Source organism: Sorghum bicolor, chromosome 2 (assembly GCF_000003195.3).
Source record: "Sorghum bicolor cultivar BTx623 chromosome 2, Sorghum_bicolor_NCBIv3, whole genome shotgun sequence".
NCBI lineage: Eukaryota > Viridiplantae > Streptophyta > Magnoliopsida > Poales > Poaceae > Sorghum > Sorghum bicolor.
In genome coordinates this window covers 63073251-63098846 of record NC_012871.2, presented here as the reverse complement: position 1 = coordinate 63098846, position 25596 = coordinate 63073251, and the positions used below count along the sequence as shown (strand labels likewise).

At 45.9% G+C, this 25596-nt stretch overlaps 4 protein-coding genes across 4 annotated transcripts; all 4 read right to left on the bottom strand.

Moving 5' to 3' along the window:
* On the bottom strand, positions 6802 to 7659 carry LOC8055843 (loricrin). The gene has a single exon (XM_002460377.2). The coding sequence runs from the start codon at positions 7570 to 7572 to the stop codon at positions 7057 to 7059; it is 516 nt and encodes a 171-aa protein (XP_002460422.1). The 5' UTR covers positions 7573 to 7659; the 3' UTR covers positions 6802 to 7056.
* On the bottom strand, positions 11070 to 14931 carry LOC8055842 (probable galacturonosyltransferase 4). The gene is made up of 7 exons (XM_002460376.2): positions 14547 to 14931; positions 14327 to 14410; positions 13687 to 14099; positions 13105 to 13388; positions 12623 to 12980; positions 11896 to 12471; positions 11070 to 11651 (listed from the first exon to the last, which is right to left on the bottom strand). The coding sequence occupies exons 1-7, from the start codon at positions 14914 to 14916 to the stop codon at positions 11376 to 11378; spliced, it is 2361 nt and encodes a 786-aa protein (XP_002460421.2). The 5' UTR covers positions 14917 to 14931; the 3' UTR covers positions 11070 to 11375.
* Positions 18567 to 20153, bottom strand: LOC8055841. The gene is made up of 3 exons (XM_002460375.2): positions 20085 to 20153; positions 19571 to 19707; positions 18567 to 19384 (listed from the first exon to the last, which is right to left on the bottom strand). The coding sequence occupies exons 1-3, from the start codon at positions 20151 to 20153 to the stop codon at positions 18859 to 18861; spliced, it is 732 nt and encodes a 243-aa protein (XP_002460420.2). The 3' UTR covers positions 18567 to 18858.
* LOC8063761 (pentatricopeptide repeat-containing protein At3g24000, mitochondrial) lies at positions 21008 to 25263 on the bottom strand. The gene has a single exon (XM_002460374.2). It carries the CDS (start codon positions 25159 to 25161, stop codon positions 23254 to 23256), a length of 1908 nt encoding a protein of 635 aa, XP_002460419.1. The 5' UTR covers positions 25162 to 25263; the 3' UTR covers positions 21008 to 23253.

Genomic DNA, 25596 nt, shown 5'->3' with positions numbered 1-25596 from the left:
CAACCTCGATACACTGGCAGACCAGTTTCTATCAACTGGCAACCACAAGATTGGATCTCCGTCAGCCATCACACACACATCTTTTATCATCTGTTATTTCCTCCAACTAGTGGTACTCTTTTCAATCTAGGAGTGATTAACAAGTTCATGTGCACTATCTAACATGTAATCACGTATCTTTTTTTTTTTTTTGCAAAAGTCTCTTTGGAGTAGCTCCAGTTTGTGTCAAAATTGAACAAAAGGACCAGTATGCTTGAATTTATATGCTATAGCGCTCATACCATAAGAAATCTTTCTTCAGTTCGCGTGCTGCAGATGGTTTGAACCACGTGGAACAGAAAATTGAAAAAGCAAGAGGGACTGATGCATGGAGGTAGGAGGCACTACTCACTAGTTTTCTCTAGTGATGGACGAGAGAAATTAAAGATAACTCTTTTCGTTTTTCTAACCCTAAAACATGGGTCACCAACCAAACCCACCATGCTATCGAACCATGCTCCACAAGGACAATTTTGCAGGCAAAATCGTGAGAGACATTTTTGTTCTTAATAAGGCCTTTGTTTAGTTCTTAAAATATTTTGTAACATATTTCACATTTCCTATCACATTAAATCTTGCGGCACATGCATGAAGCACTAAATATAAATAAAATAAATAGCTAATTACACAATTTACCTGTAATTTACGAGACGAATCTTTTGAGCCTAGTTAGTCTATGATTGTACAATTTTGTCAAATACAAACGAAAATGCTACTATTCCTATTTTGCAAAAAATTATGGAAGTGGGCCTTGTTTAGATCATTTTTTTTTGGATTTTGACACTTTAGCACTTTTGTTTCTATTTGACAAACATTGTCCAATTATTCGTCTCGTGATTTACAGGTAAATTGTGCAATTAGTTTTTGTTTTCATCTATATTTAATGCTCTATGCATGTACCGTAAAATTTGATATGACGGAGAATCTTGAAAAGTTTTAAACAAGGCCTAAAGCAATTCGGTCCCTGATGTTTCTCGTGACTTGCAAGATTTACAAAGAGTGTAACTCAAGAAGTTTTAAGAGAAGTCATACCTGTAGGTTTCTTTTCTCTTCACTGTAATGGTTTTTTTACAAAACATTTTTATCATGTACACTGCTGTATTTTGGCGGCGTATGCGCAAGTTGGACAGGTCAATTCGTGTCGTTTTCATCTGTGGAATTGAACGCATGAAGCAATACATGGCAATTAATGTAGGTGCCAACTGTGCCAAATGTTTGATGGTTGATCGATCGACTGAACTGAGCAATTGCGAGATTACTTACTGGCCTGAAACTTCTCGATTTTGGAAGGAAGCTAGAAAGACACAGAGATCCGAATGGAACTGTTTATATGAATATCATGAGATAAGAAGAGGCGGGCACATGGAAACCTGGAAATTTGTGGCCACCAGCAGACATGACTCGATCGATCATGTTATCAGCTTCTGCTGGCAGGTCACTGGTGCAGCGGGTGAACATGCATGGCAAAAATAGCTAGACCGCTCATGTGGCCCGAGGTCAGGCCAACCGAGGTACGTAAAAAAGGGAATCCTCAAGTTTCACCGACTGAACCGAAATCGATGTCACTGTACGTTAATGCATGTATGATGAAATCGTCGTCAACGTGATCTATACCATTAATTATTTGTGATTAAAAGGGAGGGGGACATGGAAACCTGGAAATTTGTGGCGACCAGCAGACATGGCTCACGTTTAGTTTCCATCAGTTTCTGCTGGCAGAGGTGAACTTGGCAAAAAAATAGCTAGACCGATCATGTGCGAAGCCGAGGCCAGGGGCTCATCGCAACCGAGGTATACTACGTAAAACATAAATTCTCAATTTCACCGAGAGAAAAACTGAAATCGAACACTTTCTTTGAATGTTTACACGTAATATATAGCCATCCATTGCGGTGCAACTTGGCTAGGTGAGGCTTGAAGTTGGATATAAAATGTCCGGTCTGTAGACGGGGAAGGCGAAGATGGAGGTCACTTGTTCTTCAAGTGCAAATTGGCCAAGCGAGTCTGGTAGCTGCTGTCATTGGAGGGGCTCCATCAGAACCTTACCTTGCTGCCCAAAATTCTGCGCGAGATGCGGTGGTCATCATGCATACACTGAACGAGAAGAGGAGCCGTCCAAAATCTCTGCAGTGGTCACCTTGTGTGGCATATCCTCTCAAGGCCAAAATAAACTTACCCGTAATGGTAGGCTTATCTGGAGACTGACGCCTTGATGATCAAGCAAGCTATGCTTTTGATGCGATGGCTTAAGGTGCTCTGTTGGAGGAGCTAAAGTTCTTGGTTCATGTGAATATGTCTTCACATGCTTTGATGCGATGGCTGAAGGTGTTCTGTTGGAGGAGCTCAAGTTCTTGGTTCATGTGAATTTTATAGAGTTTGAATGTAATTTCCTGACTAGAGTTGGCGATAGGGCTGCCCATGCAGCCATGCTTTGGCTGTAGAGTATGAGTTGAAGGGAAGAACTGATCACAATCTAATTGTGTTATTGATGATTTGTCAGATCAGTAATGGAATTGCCAAGTTTCAAAAAAAGAGTCACGTTAATGTATGAAGTCATCGTCAACGTGATCCCACTGCTTTATACCGTTATAATGAGGCTATCTGACACATTATTATTGCTTTTCATCCAGATAGAAAAAAAAACAAATGATAGGAAGCAACTAACGCGCGGCCGGCCGTAATATAGATCGTCCGCACGGCTTTGCCATTTATAGTAAAGTACAGTTATTATATTACTTTTTTTAGCAAGCATGCTAATCACGCTAGCTTGCGGGCGTACAAAAATTTTCCCGCCAAATGTAACCAAAGATTCTTCATGGCTTGCGTAGCCTAGAGCCCCAGATCTAAATACTCACCACGGTTTATTGGAGGAGAGCAAATCAGGCCCAGACATATACTTTTAGTAACTGCATGTATACGTTCACAGTATTCAGAAAAAAACACATTTACATCTGCAGTTTTCTAGAGCAAAACACTATACATCTAGTCCCTAGGAAAGCACACATTTCCACATCTTTTCTGTACATAAACTTCATCTTTTTTCTCTGTACATGGCCTGCATCCTGCATGTTAAAGAAATGGATAACATGTGTTATAAATTTGTTGTTGGATGGAGATAAAAAAGGATGCACATGTTAAGAAAATGAAAACCTTATATTGCCTATTTGAGAAGACATTATTGTTCCTGAAGCTCAGGTTGCTATTGGTAATGTTGTACTAGTAGATTGTATTTTCTTAGGAATTTAAGTGTTATTTATTAGGCAACAATGTCTTCGTGAAAAGGCAATTTAGCCTATTCTTACTAGTCAAAAAGAAACAACATTTGTCTAGTTTTGAAGCATGAGTTTTGCAGCCGAGCAATAGGAAGAAGGTTGGCTACTGTGCAAGATGCAGTGATAATTATTTTCTAGATAATTCATTTGAGGCCAAATACAAATCCATATGCAATTTTTTAACAGCAATTTTTATCTTGAGTGTTAACAGAAACGAATCTGAGTGAACCACACTCGAAAATAGGCAACACAACTACTAGAGATGCAGCCCATCATAATTCAATCTCGGTCTTTAGTCTCTTTCAATTTCTAACATCAAAAAAATGAAAGAGCAAAAAAGAGCGGATGAGAGAGACGGAGAGTATTACCTGGATGTGATCTCGTTGATGGGCAACCGTAGTCGTAGCTTGCTTGATGAAGATTGACCTGACTGATGCGCGTGCACTGAGCAACAGAGGAATGCCTGCTGGGGCGTGGGTTGGTAAATGTATGGCTTCACCGGGTTTCACTTCAGCCCTGCAACCATGGACGAGGCGTGGGGAAATAAAATCCATCAAACTCAATCAGCTCACAATCATGGTGAATCGATTAAGCAGCAACAACTTGAATCACCGCATCGTGACTTGCTTATGTTCCTGGAGCCTCTATTGGTGATGAGCAGGTTGTTGCTAGTAATGTTTTAGTAGATTGCATTTTCATAGGCAATTTTAGTGCCATTCATTAGGCAACAATGTCTTCCTAATTTTACAATTTTGGAATTCTAAAAAAGCAAATGCAGTGTCTATGTTCATTTGCAACCCACAGACCCACCCCTAACCCCTGGTTTATTTAAAAAAAACATATCAAACAGAGGCAAGATGATGATGTAAAAAAAACAGAGGTGATGTTTTCAAAGTAGGCTGCTATGGTACATATACATATTCTAGAGCGCAACGAGTTCAGCACCCATACAACATAAGGATTTTTTAAATGTTGCCGCACAATCATTAATTGCAATGAAAAATTACAAAACTCAATCATAATTATTTAACAAACTAAAACGTTAAGATTGAAGCTATTCTGAATGCAGCATGCCTGCCAATCTGCAACAGAAGGCTAACTTGCCCATTTAGAAGCACATTGTTACATAATAAATGGCACTTAAATTGTCTAACAAATGACTCATGGAGCAGGGCGTAGAAAGGACGGATGCTGGAGGAATGGGGTATGCTACCGTTGAAAAACAAGCTCGAGCCCGCATCTGGTGTAAGGAAGATGGAGGGGGCACCGCCACTGGAGAGGCTGCACAACCAGAGGGGCTCCACAGATTCTAGGATACACCCTCAGCAATCTAAAATCTCATATAGATTTTCTCATGAGCAATTTAAGTATCATTCATTAGGCAATAATGTCTTCCTAAAATAGACGATTTATGTATTCTGAAAAGGCAAGTATAGTGTTTGTGTTCATTTGCAACCCACAGCCTCACCCCCCAGTTTATTTGCAAAAAATACACAGCTATGTTTTTATTTTTTTTATGCATCACATCTATTTATGTAACAGACAAAAATACAGATTAAGCAGAGGCAAGGTGACGATGTCAAAAAAAAAAGTTATGTACAAAAGGCAGACTAGATTAATGACTCAATAGAAATAATCAGCATAACAATAGAAAAAAAAGAGAGAATGATCTATAAGTAATAATATGTCACCTGCATTAGTCAGCACCTCCCAATCTGTGCTTCCCTACTACTTGAGAAATGGAATCTCAAGCTTCCCCTTGTCACCTACTCTACACAAGAAATGGGATATCAGGCTTCCCCTTGTCACCCGGGCATGATCAAAGTCACATAGAGAGCAGAGTAACGCTTGAAAATTAAAGGAGACATATGGTAAAAAGAGTAGAGGTTATAGGCACATTTTTGGTGTTAGACACAAATAATTGCCACTGGATTACTAATAAACCCTAATGCTCGACTAATGATATTAAATTGCTTAACTAAATTTACATGCACATTTTTGGGTGGTTCTCAACTGCTCGTCTACACTTTCATATAGCCTGCTGCACACTCCAACTTTTCTACAACAGAAATTTAAGTTTCATTTGTTAGGCAACAATGTCTTTTTAAATAGGCAATTTATGTATTCTGTAAAAACGTCCAATGCAGTTTTGTTGTAATGTTGAACTCAACAAGAATTCATCTGACCAACTACAGCTTATGATTCTCACATGAACAAGAATAAGTAATTTTCAGCGATTATTGATCTTAGATGCACATTTACTCCAATACGAATTGCAGTCTAAGGAAAATTAAACATCCAAAAATACAAACATACTAGTAACAATTCTAAAATTGAAAATAGACATGTACAGTATCAAGCGAAATGATTGATAGCGATCAGATGCTAAGAAACAAGATGCATATATCAACCGTTGTAAGGGTTACAACGTCACATCGAATTCAATCCCGAACATGACAAATGCAGCAGATGGGTTGAACTTGAGGTTGATTGAAATTTCTTATAAAAACAGAACAATTCTCCACTGCTAGCGATCCACAAAATCTATGTGAAAACAGCAGCAGTAATTTGCACTTTTTCAACTAATGCGATTTCGATCACCTTCTGAACCCGAAATTTCACCTGCTAAAGTGGCCTAAAAAATTCTCACGGTACAATAGCTACTGATCTCCACAATCGGGTAGTTGGGTGCCAAGAGTCTCACATATGGAGCACTACCACATCACATGAGACAACATGGTGGGGAACGTATCTAATCGAAGTGGAGGACGAGGGTCTCACCTACTGGACACATGTGGGAGGGAACTAGATGTCCACAACGAGGATTCTGACATCCATGCGCTCCTCCATGTCAACGATCGAGAGCCCACCTCCTCCGCTACCGCCGTGGCGCCTTCGATTGCGGCCGTGAGGTAGGCCGGCCACCACGGGCTGGATGGTCCGGCTGGCCACCACCTGGGCCAACCCCTAGCACCTAGGGGGAGCAGATCCATGCCGCCCCAACCTCTTGGCCACCATGGTTGGTCGGCTTGCCGCCACTGCAAATATGACACAGATCTGAGGTAGATAGCAAATATCTTATGTTAGGGTTGGAGAGCTCGATTTCGCACTGCAGGAAGGGGAAGGAAAAGGCAAGAGCGGACGAACCTGGTGGGTGCTCGTCGCCGACGAACGGCCAAGGGATCGATGAACACTTGGCGTAGGGTTGGGGCAGCAGTCCCCAATGTTCGATGGATCCGCCATGGCCGGCGCGGATGGGGGCGGCAACGAGCTCGGCGCGGGCATGGAGAGGCGGTGGGGCGCAGGCGTGAGGAGGTCACCGGGGAGGAGCTCGCGGTCGCCGTCACCAGGGGGAAGAGAGAGAGAGAGAGAGAGAGAGAGAGAGAGATGAGGAATGAAATGTTGAGGACGAGCACCGTGCGTGCGGTGGGATGCAGAATGCTGCGGGTGGGATTGGAGCGTGCGTGCGACGGAACAAAGACACGGCCAGTCGGTAACAAGTCATTACCCAAATGATATTCCTAATACGAAAAAAATACATTATGATTTGCTAAACGTTTTCGGCCATGACATGAATTTGTGATGGACAAAAACAAATGCTTCTGACACTAAATTAGCAGAGCATCCACACAACGACTCAACAATCTAATAACAAACGATATTCCTAATATGACTGACGGTGCATAACAAGATAACGCGACTATTATGGCAACTAGGAGTAACTAGCCGCATGCATAAATCCAATCTAACAGCCGCCACCACCACCACATCCGCCGCCGCCGCCACCGCCACCGCCACATCCGCCTCCACCATGGCCGCCGCCGCCGCCACATCCGCCTCCATGATGGCCGCCGCTGTGTCCGCCACCACCGCATCCGCCGCCTCCATGATGTCCATGGTGATGATGGTGATGGTGGTGGCCGCCACCACTGCTGGCCGCGGCGGCAGCGGCAACGTACGAAGCTGTGTACGCGCTCGTGAAGTCAGTCGCCGTCCTCCCTGACCCTGACGACGACCTCGCGGTGCCGCGGCTCGCCGACGCCGTCGCTGATGCCGGCCTGACCTTCGTCGTGGGCGCCGGGGCGGGCATCTTCTTGTTGGGCTTGGGCCTGTCGTCGTCGCTGCGTCCGCAGATGAAGACGGCGAACGAGACGACCCAGACGGAGACCACGACCATGCAGAGCCCAAGGAACCACGACGACGAGCCCAGGGCAGACGCCGCCGCGCCGGCTCCAGCTGCGGACGCAAGGATTCTCGCCATGCGAGATCGAACAAGAAGGTAAACAGTAAGAGAAACAACTAACAAGGCGCTTGAGCGATGCAGAGCTCCTGATCTAGGCAACCGGCGGGCAGGCCAGGTATATATATATATAGCCACGGGGAGGGATTATCTTTCCTCCTAACAATAATTCCTAAACGTGTGGGAATAAATAATTATCTTCAACTGTACTACTAGTAGTTAGTTATCCGGACGGTTGGCTCGGTGCCGTCTCCGATTGGATTTCAATTATTCAGAATTATTCAGTAAAGTCCTGGCAGCAATTGCATACGTTGGTTCCTGTTCCGTACGCCTACCCGACTTCCGTTCATTTCCACGTTCTTTCCGATTTTTCTCCCGTCCTCTGGCTTAGTAAGAAGAAAAAAAAAAGACGATCTAGGTCAAGGATAGACGACGTACTTAAAAAAGATGGTGCACGCCACTTATGACAAATGAGATGTAGACATGCATATTGTGAGACATATTTGAGATTGAATAAAAGTCATCTCATTTGTCATCTATTTGGATAGTAACCAAGGGAATAAAGCTTGATCATGCAATGGTAATGGCAACAAGGTGATCAAAAAATCGAAATGAATGACAGTGAGGGAATCCATATTTTTTTATGGTGCTGAGAGAATTTGTATAGATTTTAGTGGCAATGAGGAAATTCTCTCTTTAATATATGTCACATTCTGATTCACATGATAAAATATAAACATCTCATATTTTCATTTGAAAAATATTTCTCGTTATCAGTACTACTTTTCAGACATAGAACAATGTTTTCTCTTAAGAGCAACTTCAAAAGGTTGGCTAAAATTACTAGTCAAATTCCATTCTTTAGTCATCTTGTAAAATAGAAAACTTCTTTAAAAAGAAGAAGTCCACAACAGCCTTACTATTTTACAAAATCAGATAACCAGTATCAATGGTTGGCTATATATGGCTACCGAAAATCAAGGGATACCTAAGTTTCTATTTTACAAAACTAGATAGCATATCTGTTGGACTCTACTTTTTGCTTGCAAATTTTAAAATAGCCTTCACAACAAGAATAGCCAAGCTCTTGAAGTTGCTCTTTAAAATCAGTATTTTTTTTTCAGTCCGTCAAACAAGGCTAAGCTCTAGTTGCGACTACAGGGTACAGGCCGGCCGGGCGTCGCCACCATTGCGACTTTGCATGACCTCACCAAATGACGAGAGTGATGACTTAATTTGTTTTTTAGTTTGTATATCATCACAACTTATTTATTTTTAGTTTCTAGATCATTTCTAGTCATCACAAGTTAATTTGTTTTTTTAGTTTCTGGATCATCTGTCACAACTTTGCGTGACCTCAGCATATGACGAGAGAGTGATGACGAGGATGAGCTAAAGTCATCTCTTGTCATTTCTCGTTATTCATCAGCCTCACGCGGTGAGTGCGCAGGCGCCATTCTTTGACGAGGTGCGGGTACGTTGGGTTGAACGGGAAGCTGGAGAAGGCGGCGGCGACGCACCTGTCGCCGATCCTCTCCCGCACCGAGCAGCAGGCCTTGCTGATGCGCACCTGGCGCGCGGTCAGCAACTGGAGGACGCCGCCGTCGGCGGCACGGCACAAACGGTGGTCCCCTGGGGTCGTCGTCGTCGTCGTCGTCGAACCTAGGCAACGTCTGGAGCCGCCGGTGCGGTGCCCTGCCGCTGCCGCGGACGTCGCTGTCGTGGCTCTGACGACGAGGAGAAGGCACAGTGAAAGGAGTTTAGCGGTGGCCATTGTTTCGAGACCGTCGGATATGTGTGTGTGTTGCCTGTTGGGGTTCAATGCTGCGTGCAGGGTGGTATGCGTCTGCTCTGTGCTGTGGCGATGCGTTTCGATGCGTTGTGGTGTACAATCTTCTTCTTCTTTTGAATTTAGAGCAATTTTATTACTCATGGGACACAACCAAATCGTTGGTCACTAAGACTATCTCCAACAATCTGAGCATAACGATTTCTCAAAACAATCTAAGCATAACACTACCCAAACCTAAAATGCATGGTTCACAAAAAAAAAAAAACAACACCAACAACCTTCAACGAAGTAGGCAAACAAAGTACCTATTTTACTTGGAAAGAGAGAACCCAAATAAGGCCCTAAAAAATTTTAGAAAATCGACAATATAGCATTTTCGTTTATATTTGACAAATATTATCCAATCATGGACTAACTAGGCTCAATTCCGTCGACTCGTCAATTCCGACCAAACTGTACAATAAGTTTTTATTTTTGTTTATATTTAATACTCCATGCATGCGTCGAAAGATTCCATGTGATGGAGAATCAGAAAAATTTTGCAAAAATTTTTAAAACTAAACAAGGCCTAAGCGTCGTCTTTCTCCACGACCCAAATCTATGGCGCCATCGACCATGATAGGCCCGTAGAAGACCGCGTAGGAGGCGCCAGGGTTGGGTGGCTCGCGAACAACGACGGCAAGGCGGGCCTACAACGGGGAGCCACTGGCACAGCCAGGTGGGACCACGGCAGGCGCGACCAATGTTGCCAGGCGGGACCGCGGCGGGTAGCAGCCGGTGCATGGCGAGATGTGGCCGGCTCGGTGAGGCGTGCCCATGGCGAGGAGAGGCCGGCGCAGCGCGGCTGGTCCATGGTGGCTGCCGGCATGCAGGGAGGCGAGTGGCACTCGACGGGGCTTGCGTTCGCTGTTGGAGAAGACAAGTTTAAGTGTGTGACCTTTTTGCCATGCATGACCTAAACCCTGGAATGTGTGTTGTGTATAGGTTCTCATTGTTAGAGACAGTCTAACCCCTCAAACTCCCGAGGTACATGATCCCAAGTTGTGGCAAGAGCATGAGCACTAGGAAGGCTGCACCCAATTGTGGCAAGAGCATGTGCCACTTTGTTACAAGCACGCTCACAAACGCAAATTCTGCAGGAAATAAATTCAGAACTAATAGGAAACTTCATCTCTGTGACGATGCCCCCAATAGGCAATAGGTAAAAGTCTGAAGTCGTCATTCATGATCACTGCTTCAACTTGTGCAGCGTCCGTTTCAGAACATACGTTCTGCACTCCCATCAATTGTTGAAGAGGGCTGGTGTGCGATTTTGGAATAGGGCTGGTGGTACTCGAGGATTTGCAGTTTGCCCCGGAAAAGCAGAGTTACGGATGTGTTCAATGACAGTTTGGAAACGGGCTGTGTGTGCATGACACGTTTGCGTCGGCTATTCAGTTACTGTGCGCCATTGATGTATGCATTCACTGGTAAACGCAAGAATGAAGAAACAAATTCATGAAAGGAGCTGGTTTGGAGATGCTGTTAATTTTCTCCTTCCCTGCTTCTCTTGGGTCATTGATATAAGGTGTGACGCCACAGGACATTAGAATTTTTTTTCATGAAAAAAATTGAAAAAGTTGAACGCAGCATCACAAAATCATATATAGGCCGTACAACAAGATCCCATATTATCGTGCACGAACGGAGATCAGATCACAGAGTGACAGTATGCAGCAGACTTAAGTAGTGGAAAAGCATTGCCAACTGGCAAACTATACTATTTGTGGGAGCATTTAACATAGCATTCGATTCATACAGTCAAAAATTATCTACTATATTAGCATTTATAAGCACAAAATGAAATACGCCTTGGCTACTAACTGTTTGTATGATCTAAGCCTACCACCAACCTGCTGGCACCTTTACATCAGGAAAGACATCAGTTACAAAGAATAAGCACTCTAGGCAATTTAATTTACCTAGAGCACAAAGAATCGGTCTAAGAAATAATCGAAAAGAAAAGGATACACCATAGACCACTATTTGCTGTTCACGGGTTTATATTGCACTCCCGTAGAAACACTTGATCGTAATTGACGTGTGCTGACCAGTACTTGCGGTATTTGGGCAATCCAATCTCAAGCCAGGGCTTCAAGTTTCCATTGTAGTGGATGACAGCCGCTCGCCTGATATCCTTTTCGTTGACATTTGGGTTGTACCCAAGTCCTAATTGATGCCACGAATGATCAAGAGGGAACGTGCGGTTCCAGAAGGTTACAAGACCAGCCGGGAGGGTACCTAGCTTCCACAATAGCCTGTTTTCATTCTGCACAAAGGAGACGAATTAGTGTGTGACACAGCAAACAATGTTCAAATCTACACGAGTGTACTTTTGTATCAAAATATAGCTGTATCAAATATTCTGCACAACTGTCCCTGAAGTGCCTGATAGGAAATTCTATATGTGCATTAGGTCACTATTAACATTTTCAGCTCAAGCAGCTGAGTATATACTCTAGTGTAGAAACAGGAACTAGAATCACAATTTCAAATGTAAAGCTCATACTCACCAACTTCTGCCAGGTATGGTAGACCTCAGTGATGTTTTGCTTTCTCCACTCAGACAAATCAAACATGTTCATGCCATATGCCCAACCGCAAGCATGTGGATCAAAATTCTTGGCAATAAGAGGGTTTGAGAAGTTGAGGTACTTATCAAACCTATGGAATGCCTGTCTACAGGTCTCGACAGCACCATTAACCTTGCCTTTGAGATCTACCAACCAAAGAGCACTTAGGTCTCGCTGCACTACAGTATCATCGTCCAGAAATAACACCTTGTTAAGCTTTGGGAAGATCTCAGGGAGATAGAACCTCAGATGGTTGAGAATTGACAAGTACTTGGGGTTCCGAAACTTCGGATTTTCATCATGCCTAGCATGCCCAGTTCTGAAGTAGTAATTAATCATAAACTGGGTTTCCAATTGCTTCAGAACTGGACTGTAGCTTGAATTTAACCATGTAAACTCTTCAATGTTCTGAACCTGAATGGCAGCTTTACCCAAGGGATTAGCCAGGAACCACATTTTCATTGCAGCATAGTTAAGCCTATCAGTCACAATGTGGAATACATGTTTTTCTGGCTTCTGCATTAAATATAGCATCAAAAGGTTAGTGGTGAAAAATGATTTAAATCAATTAGAATATTCAGCATAAAAGAAGTTGATTCTTGATTCACAATAATTAACTGGACACCTAATTAGCAACTTAATATCTTTCCGAGACCAAGTGGTATACCTTAGCATGGACAAGAGTTGAGTTAACAACCACTGCAGCAGCCAATACATTGTCTGAAAACAAGGCATAATGATAGAGTTTGGGGTCTTCCAGCTTCTGCACGTAGGGAAAGTCCTTATTCTTTGAGTTGGTGAAATAGTACTCATTTGTAAGCCGCAGTGTAAGGCAATGGAGACCCTTGGGTAGAGATTTTGCTGCCACTTGCGCTAGATAGTTAGCTTGTCTTTTGTTTGATTCGAGTTGCTGCTCTGTTGAGTGAAGGACTGTTTTGATCCTATTCACAGCACTAGAGCAACTATCATGAATTCTCCTGACCTTCACCAATGTCTGCTCCATTGCTCTAATTTTGCTGTGGACGCTGTTGAGAAAATAGAAAATCATGTCAAAGATGTTTGGTCCAGACAAAAAGTACAGCAACACCAATCATAAGCCATCACTACACAGGCCGAATAAAACTCTTAGTACAGTAGAATAGGATGTACTTCTGAGGTAATTGCCGATCACTGGTCGCATCGCCTAGTGCTCGTTGTATATCCCTCATCCGTGCACGGAGCTCCCTCACGAAGCCATGATTACCCCTAGAAGCAAACAATCCAAGGTACATCTTTGCTCTTGTTAGCTGGTCCTTGATGATGTGGATTGTAGCATCTGACAAAGTTGTGGTTTGACCAGCAATACTATTTGTTCCATGGTGAGCAGTGTTACTGTTACTTGCACTTGTTTGCTGCTCTCTAGTCTTGTTGGATGAACTATGAGCACCACTTTCCTGGAAAAGTAGGCCTTTAGCAGTTAGATCAAGATAGAACCCTACCTGAAATCGGTGAGAAGAACAAATAATACAGACAACAACTTGATTCCATAAGCTAAAATGTACAGATACCACGATACAATAGGAAGCATGGATACTTAACTACCAACCTGACGATTTCATAAGAGTGAAAATTTGGTAATCCGCTACTAACATGTCACCTAAACAGTAGACATTAACAGAGGGCACCAAAAAGCAAAACACTACTTACAAGGAAACATTAAAACCTAGATTGATCTTCTACAAGAAAATTTACCTTGATAGAAGATGAATTCAGGATTCGAACAGTGCGCAGTCCAGAACCGTCGTTCATTTCTAGTCCATCTGACCCATTTTTCTGCAGCACGTCAGTTGCGTGAGGCAACTCCATCCCAACTTCTTTTCCGTTCTGCTCCCCAACCTCCCTGCTATCCCCGGTCTCACCAGATCCATCTGCCCTTCTCTGGCTTCCCACAACCTCCTTAATGATGCCGTCCTGCCCCAAGCCAGCACTGCCATTCCCCACGACAACCGGGTCACCTTCCTCTTCCGCCCTCCGCTCCCTGACAGCAGCAGTATCTGATTTTCCAGATGGACGGCTCTTGCTGCTCCCTGCCTCAACCACTTGCCAGCGATCAGTTGCTGATAGCACACGGTTCTTGTGCTCCCCAAGCCTTTCAATTATCAAATCTACAAAAACGCATCAATTGGTGGTTTGAGTGCTGGTAGCATAGCCGTGTGAACCATGTTCAAAAAAAAAAAAGCATAGCCGTGTGAACCAACAAAAAAAGAACGAAAATCATCCGTCTCCATCGTCCGTACCACTACACGATCTAAAACGGCCGAAATGCGTGCGAGAATTCCCTTTGGCAAGATAGGTCCAATCGAGCAGGAGATGGGGATAATAAGGAACTCACCTTTGGCCAGAGACACCGCGGACGCTGCCATGTGCGGCCACACCAGATTGGACGCGCCCTCCGGGTCGAACGCGCCGCTCGCCACTGCACGAAACCAAAAACACCGCCCGGAAAACCGCGCCCAATCAGACACGAGACCTTCCCGCATTGCCCGAACCCACGCGCGGAGAGAGAGAGAGAGAGAGGTCAGGCCAGAGGAAGGGACGGGAAGGGAACGCACCGGTGGAGTCCGGGAGGGGCGCGACCGAGACGGGGGAGCCGCCGTACAGCACGAGGGGCGCGAGCACCGACGCGAGGAGGAGGAGCAGCACCACGCCCCGGCACCGCCGGCGGCGCCGCAGCAGCATTGCCCTCGCCGCCAGCGCCGGCGAGCCTGCCGCCGCCGCCGCTGCCGCTACGGAGGGGAGGGGGGAAGGGGGAGAGACGGGAGAGGGGGCGGCCGCTTTCCGGTGGGGGCAGGCGCTTATTTTGGTGTGGGGAGGCCGACGGGGTTTGGGCGTCGGCTTGCGCGACGCGAATTTCCGGGGCCCGGGCCGGGCTGCGGTGTGGGTAGGGGTAACGTGCGATCGGTGCCGCCAGGAGCGTGACATCCATGCGATGCGAGATGATGTCGCCCATGCGTGCCGCACTGCCGCGTGCCCGCGTGCGCGTCGGCTTGCTGGGCCTCGCTTTTGCTGTCTGAAATGGGACGCACCGGATTTGCCAAGATTTTAGCTGGATATGCATTCGCCGGAAGTCTTGTTCTGGCTGGCTTCATTAGAGCATAGAGTAAGGTCAGCACTTGCAGTTTGGCATTTTTTTTAATCTGTATATATTTCTTCAACCGTCCTCGAAGAAATATATACGCCCTGTTTGGTCGGCTGTATTTTTTATACTGATACTGATTTGTTATAAGAGAAAAATATTGTTTCATGACTAAAAATAAGACTAATTTTGGTTGATAAGCTTAAGTGAATAAAATAATAATTTTAGGTATAAATCTAACTGTATTTTTTTGGTCTATTTTATATTTGAGATTGTGATCCTTTTTGGAACCAGGGAGTAGGTTAATGTGTTGTTGGCCGGTAATGGTTGTGGTTGGCCCTCAAGGCCTCTCAACCTCAAACGCTGCTGGCAGTGGCACACGGTCGAGCGCGGCACGCATGAGCAAGGGCGGCCACGTAGCCCTCGCCGCTTCGAGCTGCGGCCGCGGCGATATACTCGTGCGTGCGGATGAGGATGCAAGCCCAGGGCCAGAGCTCGAGGATATTTGAATGACGCCACACGCAAAGCCACTTGCCTTCCCAAGCAAGTATACTTTCCGTGCTATGGCTGAGCTGTATTTTTGCTAACGGCATACATTGAATGATGGACATTTAGTTATTTATTTACGACGTGCGATTTGCTTAGTTGGTTACAGTCGTACACAAGTTGGGGTCGAAGGTGGCAAGCACTTAAGCTCATCATGTACTATGTGTGGATTTTGAGTTTAACCTCCTAGGCCTTGTTTAGTTCCCACCAAAATCTAAAAAGTTTTTAAAATTCACTGTCACATCAAATCTTACGACATATACATAGAGCACTAAATGTAGATGAAAAAAATAACTAATTGCACAGTTTATCTCTAAATTGCGAGACGAATCTTTTAAGCCTAGTTTTTTTTAGATAATGGATGAAAATCCGGCCTCTATATCCGAAGATGTACACAGCCCATTATTACAGAAACTTGGGTCAAATACAAAAGAGAAAACCATAGTCTTATAAAACGACCAGGACGCTAGTTCAAACAATATAGATGTTTCCATCCTTTATTGGAAAACTCTAAAGCAATGACTTCTAATTTCTTGCTCATCATCGAGAGCGCGTCCTTAGCTTGCTCTTCACGCTGCAATTGGACCCAAAAGTGTAACCAGTACGCTTCCCTGAAAATAACCTGCATAATAGAGTTAGATTTTATTCTATTAAAAACAACATCATTACGGCATCTCCAAATAGCTTTTAGTATATAATTGAATAATATTTACCAAATATAAACGAAAGTGCTACAGTAGCGAAATTCAAAAAAAATCGCTATTAAACAAGGCCCTAGTGTGGATCCACCAGTTGGTGTTTCATCAAGCTGAGCCTAGCAATATCCATACATTTAACATGCTCAATGTCATGCTATGGCTTTTTATTGTGGACGTGGACTGCAGCAGAAGAATTACTAAAGAAAAATGAATAAGAAAAACTTACTCGAGAACAAATGCAGAAGTGAACTTTACCGTTCCCAAACGGCCAAATTATGCAAGAAAAATAATTTTCCCACCAAAATTATTTCAGGCAGTCACTCCCAGAGTCCAAAATACTCCCTACCGGTTTCTCTCCAATTTTTATCCAAAAATTCCTTTGACCTATAGCAAAACGAAGTAGGGTTCCCATATGAACTTATAATTTCAGCTGCACATAACAAAAACATCTAAACTGAAGAAACATAAAGTATCTATATAGCCACATCAGATCCTATGGTCCACGAAAGATAGGAATCCACATTTTTTTTAATTGAATGGTTAATGGAGAAAAGCAGTCAAATTCGATCCACACGGAATTTGCCTGAAGATTATTTAACGAGGTTGAGGATTACGGAGAAGTCCGAGTTTAGAATAAGGCCATAATGAAAGTGTTTACGTAGGCTAACGAGGTTGAGGGTTACGGAGAAGTCCGAGTTTATAGTAAGGCCATGATGAAAGTGTTTACGTAGGAGCAGAGGAGAAAAAGGGCCATGATAAATCCCGTCCCATCCCACACTGATGTTTACAGTTAATCTGTTCCATTTGTATTTGCAGTGATTATGATCATTCTCTTTTCTGGTTCCTTTTTTAATTTAAAAATAGGACAGAAATGATATGTTGATTTTTTTTTCTAAAAGAATTGAAAAAAAGACCAAAACAATATGGTTGTTTTGACGTTTCTTTTTGTTTCCCTTTTTATATATCTCTTTTTACTAACATGGGATATTTCATCTTGGGAAATAATGAAGTAGGCTCAACCAAGCCCTAAAAAAAGCATGGTTAACCACGCCTGTGTTAGCTCAGTGTGGGATGTGTGTTCTGATCTAGTGCACGTGCATGCTCCTCCTTCCCTCCCCTGCCTGGTGCCGATGGTGGATGGAGATCCTTCCCAAGGCACTGCCCAGGCAGCGGCAGGCAGCCAGCCAGCCACGGCAAAACTGCCCAGCCGGCGGCAGCAAGTAGCCAGCCAGCCAAGTGAATGAGACCGAACGTCTAACGAAAGACCAATGAAATTTCCGTAGTAATCAACGTCTAGATGTAAAAATATTCAAGAAGTATATGTATTTAGATGAGAAAAGAGACTTGATATACCAAATGTCATAGAAAATAAAGTGTAAACATTTTAGATATCATTTTAGCGATGTCAACGTTAGAAATTCTGTTTTAGCAAAGCCATATATTTGGAAGTCATAAAATAGCAATTTTCTTGTGTTGTGGATTTATGGTCTTATGCATTCTTGTGATATTGTCATCTTCTATATCTTGCAGTATGAATTAGAGTTACTTGTGTTGGTACTGTTGCCAAATCGTGTTGGCCAGGTGCATATAGAGCCATGTTTCTCAATTTTATGAGTCACATGTTTGCGACTTGTCTTTTCGTATTCCGATTTTTATCTGCTCACTTATATTTAAACTGGTTCACTTTCCTGTAAACCCTGTTTTCATGTCCATTGCCTCCAGATTTGAATTTTGTTTCTGTACTAAAATATAAAGTGAAAACTAAAAGATGTCTTATTTGATGAATTTTGCTCATTTTCATCCCCTATGTAGGTGTGACGGTGCCGCACGCCTTGGTGTGCAGAGGACCATCGATGTGTTGAACGAGTTCAAGGTGATGTTGCACAAGAAGTTATTCAAATAATCTCATTTTATATGGATTGAAATAGAAAATGGAGTAATCTTTGTGCTGTTCCCGTTTTAACACATACGGATTGGAGGCATTTACCTTCTATGCAAACAAGGCTCAAAATGGGGCTAGCTTGGCAGCGGAACCGGAGATGTAAACTCCGATAAAAAAAAAGCAAGTACTAACAGGAGAGAAATGTATTGACCGATACTAAGGATTTGTTTGAATGCATTTGTATCCACTATGATTGTGTTTTAAGATAAAAATTAAACTAAGTTTAATCTTAATTCACTGTAACGCACGTATATTGAGTTAGATACGATTGCATCTAAAGCCTGAGGCAGTCCTCTGTGTATCGGTGAAATACGAGAAACGTAGATCGGAATGATTTCGCAAACAGTATAGTAGTCTGTTTTGCCAGAATGCCTAATGATAACTGTACAGATAAAATAGAGCAATGAACAGAAAGGGCATTAAAAAAGACAAGGATCCCCCAATGGCCATGGTTCTCTACAACTACAACATTTCCTTGGTCCTTCTGCCTACTACTCCATCCTGATCATGATGATATCAGCACCCACGGCGGTCCCCCTACAGCGCTGCCTGGAGCCACGTCAGCGTCACGCGGCTGATGATGGAGGGGCGCCGCGGCGCACTCAATGCCACGCGGGGCTCACCCGCGAAGCATGCGCGGGGCGGGCCCACGTCCGTCCATGTCCATCCTCGCCGACGCCGACCCGCCGCGGGCCATGCCCATGCATGAGCGCGGAGCGCCAGACCGGGTCCACCTCGCCGTCGGCGGCCGCGGCGAGCCACGCGTCGACGCCGTCGAGGAGCGCGCGCCTGCTGGGCGGCGGCGACACCAGCCGGTCCCCCGGCACGCCGATGGACGCGGCGCCCCCGTCGACGAGGGAGCGGAAGAAGACGTCGCGCAGCTCCCCCGGGGCGGACGTCGCCACGCCCAGCCCGCCGCGGCACTTCTGCCAGGGGAGCTGGAACACCCCCGGCGGCGGCCGCTGATGCGACGCCTCCCCGACGACGACGACGTCGCCCAAGCCCAGCGCCCCCGCCGCGGCCGCCTCCTCGAAGGGGAAGTCCGGCGGCGGTGCGGCGTGGACCTCCTCTTCCTCCTCCCTCGCGCGCTTCGCCTTGCGCTCCGGTGGCCGCTGATCCATGCACGCACTGCGCCGCATCAGGAATCCATAATTCAGACGCGAAAAAAAAAAACCATGCATAGCCAGAAACATGAACGTTGCATGAAACATATTACAAGCAGTCAGGCAATATCTAATACACCCTGCATTTTCGTGCAAGAACAAAGAACTCTGCCCTATGCATGCATCATTGTATGGTATATAGTAGTAGTACCTCGTGCGATCGAGGAGACACACAGAAGAGAGGATCGGATGGGAGAGGTTTTGCGCGCTGCTTGGCTTGGCGAGGTGGTGTCGATGATGGTGGTACGAGAGGAGGAAGAAGAACAAGGTGCTAGGTGCGGCGGGGCCCTAAGAGACGACGGAGCACGCGGACGGGCGATCGAGCGTTTTGCACGCACGCCACGCCAAGCGCTCGCGCTCGGGCTCGGCTGGCCGCGCCTATATTAACCGAGACCTGTCGCTAGTGCAGCGATCCGGTATGCTCCTTGATCGAGCGCGTGTACGCACGACGACGGTCACTCGAGCCACTGCGATGTGCCTGCCTGCCTGCCACGCTTAATTTGCGTTGCCTTGTTGAAGCACTTCCCCCCCTGCACCTTTTCTTGGGCTTGGCGGGCGGGGTCACACGGGCCAGTCTGCCACGCTCACCGGAACCGCGTGCTCTCTCGTGCTTCGCCAAACAAGGAACAACGGCTGGTGCCACGCAGGTCGTGCGGTGCGGCAACCCGGAGGGAGGAGGCGGAGGCGGCCATGAATTCCGCGCCACGGGCCGCCGGGATCGCGTGCCCCAACATCACGCACGCGCAAAGCGCAACCGCAAACCGCAAGTGACCTGGCTGGCTGGCAGGCACTCGCCGACGCGACGCGCCCAACCGGGACGCATCACGTTTGCATGCGCGCGGGTCTCCCGTCCGTCTCCCCTTCCCCCTTCTGGTCTCCACGGCAAAGGCAACTAGGCAAGGCAAGGGGATTCATCGGCAGCATGATTTGTGGCTGTCGAACTGTCGAGTAGATGTATCGGCACCGTGCGAAATTATGCAAGAGCGAATCATGCACAACTCACACTTGTGCTACCTGGCACGGTGGCAGTGGCACTCCTTGGTCGTCGTACGACGCAACCTGGGTGTGTACGCCACCACCCCCCTGCCCTGCCGTCCTGTGCTTAAGCCAAAGAACGCCGCGATCTGGGATTCCAGCAGGTTTTGCGGCCATTCAGCGTCAGGGTAAAGCGTCCAGCCATGACCAACTGACGAATCGCAACAATACAGGTCGCCGATGGCTCCATTTCTGCAAGAAACATGACAAATACGAATCTGCAGCTCTCCAAATTGCAAAACAAGTTCTCAAGAAAAGCTCTGAAGAGAGCGTCAGATCATGTTGGTGGTAAGCACTATATTAGTCGCTTTTCAGTGTGGCACGGCTGACGCAGCAGCAGCCTGCAAGGTCATGGAGCAGCACAGCACCCCACTCATAGAACGTGTATCATATAGTAGGAGGAATGCGATCTCCTATCCTCAAGTTTGGATGCTTGATCCAAAATGGAATTCGCCAGCAAAGTCCAGTACATCAACACAGAGCAGTCATCAGTGCCAGGTGCAGCATCTTTTGTTTCTCAGAGGGATACTCAAATCTGGGCACCGCACACCAATTCACGATAATGACATATATACTCGTCTCCTCCATATGCAGGTTAAAAAACAGGAAGGGTTGCCATTGATTGGAGCGTTTAACCCTAGTGTGGAAGCACTGATTTCCTGATACAAGAACTGCTCCATCACAACTCAGCTTGCCAGCCCTGGCCCAAATAGGCTGCAGCCTTTCGTATTTCTTAGTATAACCTGAAATGCAAAATGTGACACTCTACAGCAAAATCATCCGCCAGTAAAGAATCATGAACCTATGTCTACACTCATTGTGTCATTGTCGTGAACAAATATCATCTCACAAGCGGAATCATCTTCAGGGCTGCAGAGCACAGCAACCTCAATCAAAAATAATATTTCAGGAAACAATACAGTATAAATGGTACTACATTACGCAGTGCACATCTTCATCATGCAGTCCTGATTGCTGTCACTGCATGAAACCATGGACCATGGCCCACAATAGCACAAGCCCTTCTGAACTCACCAATGTATTTTTTTTTTTTGAAAAAAATGGCAGGAGCTCTACCTAATCAATTAAGGTAGAAAAGCACTTTTTTACAAGCGCACTGAGTGGCATGGAACACCAGCCCCCAGCCAGCAAGAATAGGGTCCTCCACCGCTCCATGCCACACAAAAGAAAATTACAATGTTAAAAAGCTAGGTCACATACAGCTCACACAAACACAAGTCGTAACAGTTTCGAAAGGCGCACCTCCATTGCAGAATATCTTCCTTTGCCATTGCAGCAACAACCGCAGTAAACTAGCATGCTGGAAGATGCGGTGATTCCTTTCCTTCCAAATATCCCACATGACGTAAATTGCGATGCCGCTAAAGGATTGTTGCTGCTCTTTCAGCAGACTGTTCACTGCCATCTCCCACCAATTCGCAATCAATTCAGAATTACTTTTGGTGCAAAGTAGGAGGCAGAATAATCTGTTCCCAGGCTAGAATTTGTGACCAGATCAACTGTGCATAAGGGCACTGTAGGCATAAATGTAATCCAGTTTGCAAGGGAGCATTGCAAAGAAGGTGCCCCTTGAATTGTGCATCATAAGCGAATTCGCCGAGTACTTTCAATCCACAGTCCAACACCATATAATGCAATCTGCGACACCTGGTTGAAGGTTAATTTGATGGATGCGGATCTAGAGGGAAACAAATTCTTCAAGATCCATGGCTATTGTGATCTTCCCATGGAAGGACTTGATCCAATTGTTATTACGAAGCTCCTGCTCCACTGTTTTGTTTTTCCTTTTAACGAGGCCGAATAATTGTGGAGCAACAGCCCTTGGTGCTGATCCCTGTAGCCAGCTGTTATGCCAGAACTTAGGCTTCTTGCCATCGCCAATCGTGACTTCTGTGGAAGCATTAAAGAGTAGGCGATCCTTAGAATTTTTTTTTGAGGGTCAACGGGGGGGAGAATCCCCACCTGATTTTATTAAACAGCCCAAAACGGCTCGTTAGTTTACAGATAGGCGCCAAGCTCAAAATCAGAGACTTGGGGCTCTAGGAGCAAAATAGAAAAGAAAGAAAGGCAGGCAAGTTAACCTTGACCCTGTCTAGCCATCGTGAAGATGGAGCACCAATTGTCAGCTAACTGCTTCTTGGACCTCGAGAGTCTGTGCTTCCATTGGGCAGCAGCGTTTTTGCACAGTAGAAGCACCTGATCAGCTGAGAGAGATTCGCCTCTGAACACTTTTGCGTTTCTGGCTTTCCAAATCTCCCAACAGATTAGAGCAATGAACCCCGGGAATTCAGCCGAAGGAATATGGCTTGGGGGTGCTGTGGTGTGCAGGGACGCCATGTCCAAGGGGTCCCCGGGTTGGATGTTGAGTCTTTGCCAAACCGTCCTCCCCAAGCTGCACTCCCAAATGATGTGTTCCGGAGTTTCATCAGCAGCGCCGCAGATCTCACAAGTAGTGTCGTCTACAACATGCCTTTTGAAAAGGGTCGATTTGCACTGGATTTTCTTTTGAAGTAGCAACCACAGGAAGAGCTGTACTCTGGGGGGGGGGGGGGGGGGGGGGGCAGAGTTTTTCCAGATGAATGCCGCCCTTGGGTCATCCGGCCCTCGTGCCTTATTCACAGATTGCACTGCCCATCGACTTCAGCTTGGGCCGATCGACTCAGAAGCAGAATATCACTCACTTCTTTGACCGGAGACGTCTCCGGGGATCACTGGACTTGTCTGCGAGCATTGTTACCCCTTTATCAGGCAATCACAGCGATCCTTAGAATTGACCAATCACCAATAATCTCCACAAGAACAAGAGCCGTTGCTGAAATGGTGGAATCTGTTAGTGTCTCTCACAACAATCTCCCTTTTGAATACTTCAGAGACATATCTGAATGCAGAGTGGCAATCCCCACATATCCTAATGTTCTTCATGATCCGAATCGTTGCCCCTGCAGGCATGTTGATCAGTGCAAATGCAAGTGCAATCTTCTCGCTATGGTACTGCAATTTTGTCTCCCTCTCTTGCTCCTTTATATGCAGAAGCACATAATCTGTATTGGGGACATATCCTGCTTTTTTAATCCTCGTGTTTACCTCCTCCCACATCCTATATATCTCTTCTGATTTCGGATGGGTACTGTCATCTGCCACAAACATGTGCACCGAATTCTCAATCTCAACCCAACTGCATGCAGGCTCCTTCTTTACACCAGTTGCCTTCATCATCTTCCTCACTCTAGCAGCATCATCCCATTGACCTGTAGAAGCATATATGTTATACAACAGCACAGGTGGACCAGTATCCTCTGGATCAAGTTCAAAGACATGATCAGCTGCATATTGCCCTATTTTAGCATTCTTATGCATTCTGCAAGCCCCAAGCAAGGCTCCCCAAACAGCAGCTGTTGGTTCCATGGGCATTTTAAACACAAAGATCAGAGCTTCTTTCAATAAACCAGCTCGACCAAGAAGATCAACAAAGCTAACATAATGGTCGATCTCAGGCTCCACGTTGTAGTCCTTCATCATGTCAAAGTACTGCTTGCCCTCCTTCACCAGGCCTCCATGACTACAAGCTGTCAAGACAGAAAGGAAGGTGATCTGATTAAGCTGGATGCCATATTTTCTAATTTCCTCAAAATGAGCAACCGCTTCCTTTCCAAGACCATACTGCGCGAATGCAGTGAGCATTGTGTTCCAAGTAACTAGATCCCTCTGATCCACACGATCAAACACCTTTCTAGCATCAACCATGCTCCCGGACTTTGCATACATGCCAAGTATAGTGTTCGCGACAAAGGCAGTCAGCTTCTGCCCGGACTTAATCATATGTGCATGCACCCATCTGCCCTGCTCAAGAGCACCTATACGAGCAAGTGCAGAGAACACGCTTGAGTACGTAAAGTGTGTCGCCCCAAATCCATTCCTCTGCATCTCTGCAAACTTCATCAATGTGGTCTCTCCATCGCCCTTCCTTGCAAACCCAGCAATCAGCGCATTCCAAGACACCTCGTTCTTCGAGTCCAGCCAGTCAAACACCCTAATGGCCATGTCCATTTGTTGACACCGTGCGTACATGTCCAGAAGTGCACTCCCCACATAGACATCCTCATCCAAGTTGTACTTCACAGCAAGCGCATGCATCTGCTCCCCAATGCCACGGCCACCGCAGGCGCCGGCCGCCTTGAGGAAGCTGGTGAACGTGAACCCGCTGGGCCTGAACCGCGCCCTGAGCATGTCGGGTAGAAGACCGAGGGCCTCTGCCGGCATGTCGTTCTGCGCATACCCGGTGATGAGGTAGGTCCATGAGACCACGTCCCGGGTGGGTATTCCGTCGAACACGTGACGCGCGTCCGACACGGCGCCGCACTTACAGTACATGTGGATGAGCGAGTTGAGGAGGAAGCCATCGCCTGCGAGGCGGGAGCGGGACAGGTGTGAGTGGATGGCACGGGCACCGGCGAGGTTCTTGGACTGTGCGCACGCGGTGATGATGGAGTGGTATACGCGCGGGGTCGGGGCGAGCTCGCCCGTGAGCAGGAGGTCGAGTTCGCGGAGGCCGGAGGAGGAGGAGGAGGAGCAGGCGGGGCCGGAGGGGAAGGAGAAGGGGGCCGCGAGGTGAGCTGACGAGGTGTAGGGCTTGGAGGTTCGGCGACGGAGATGGTGGTGGAAGAGAAGTTTGTGGTGCTTTCTCATGGAGGCGGCGGCGCCGGTTGGTGTTCGACGTTTTGCCTCGGCACCAAGAGTGGCCGTGTGTGGCGTGCTGACGTGCCGTTGAGCAGGCCCGCGGGGCGCGGGCAGGCGGCCGGACTGTGCGGCACTTCGGCCGTCTCTGTGGCTTATCTTCGTGAAAGAATAGGGAATCAAACGTTGAGCATCTGCTAAGCTATGGCGCTTTAGATTCTAAAAAAAACATAGAAAATCCAAAATATTCTAATTTATGTCTAAAATATGTTTTGAAAACTTTTCACAACGAGAAATATAAGACATGACCACCATGAATGCACATGTTGTTTGCATTTCATATTTTTGTAGCATAAAGTTTTTTAAAGTAATTTTAGACATTTATTAAAATGTTTTGCAACTTTCTTGTTTTTTTTCTAGATATTTTTTTTTCATTTCTCTATATGT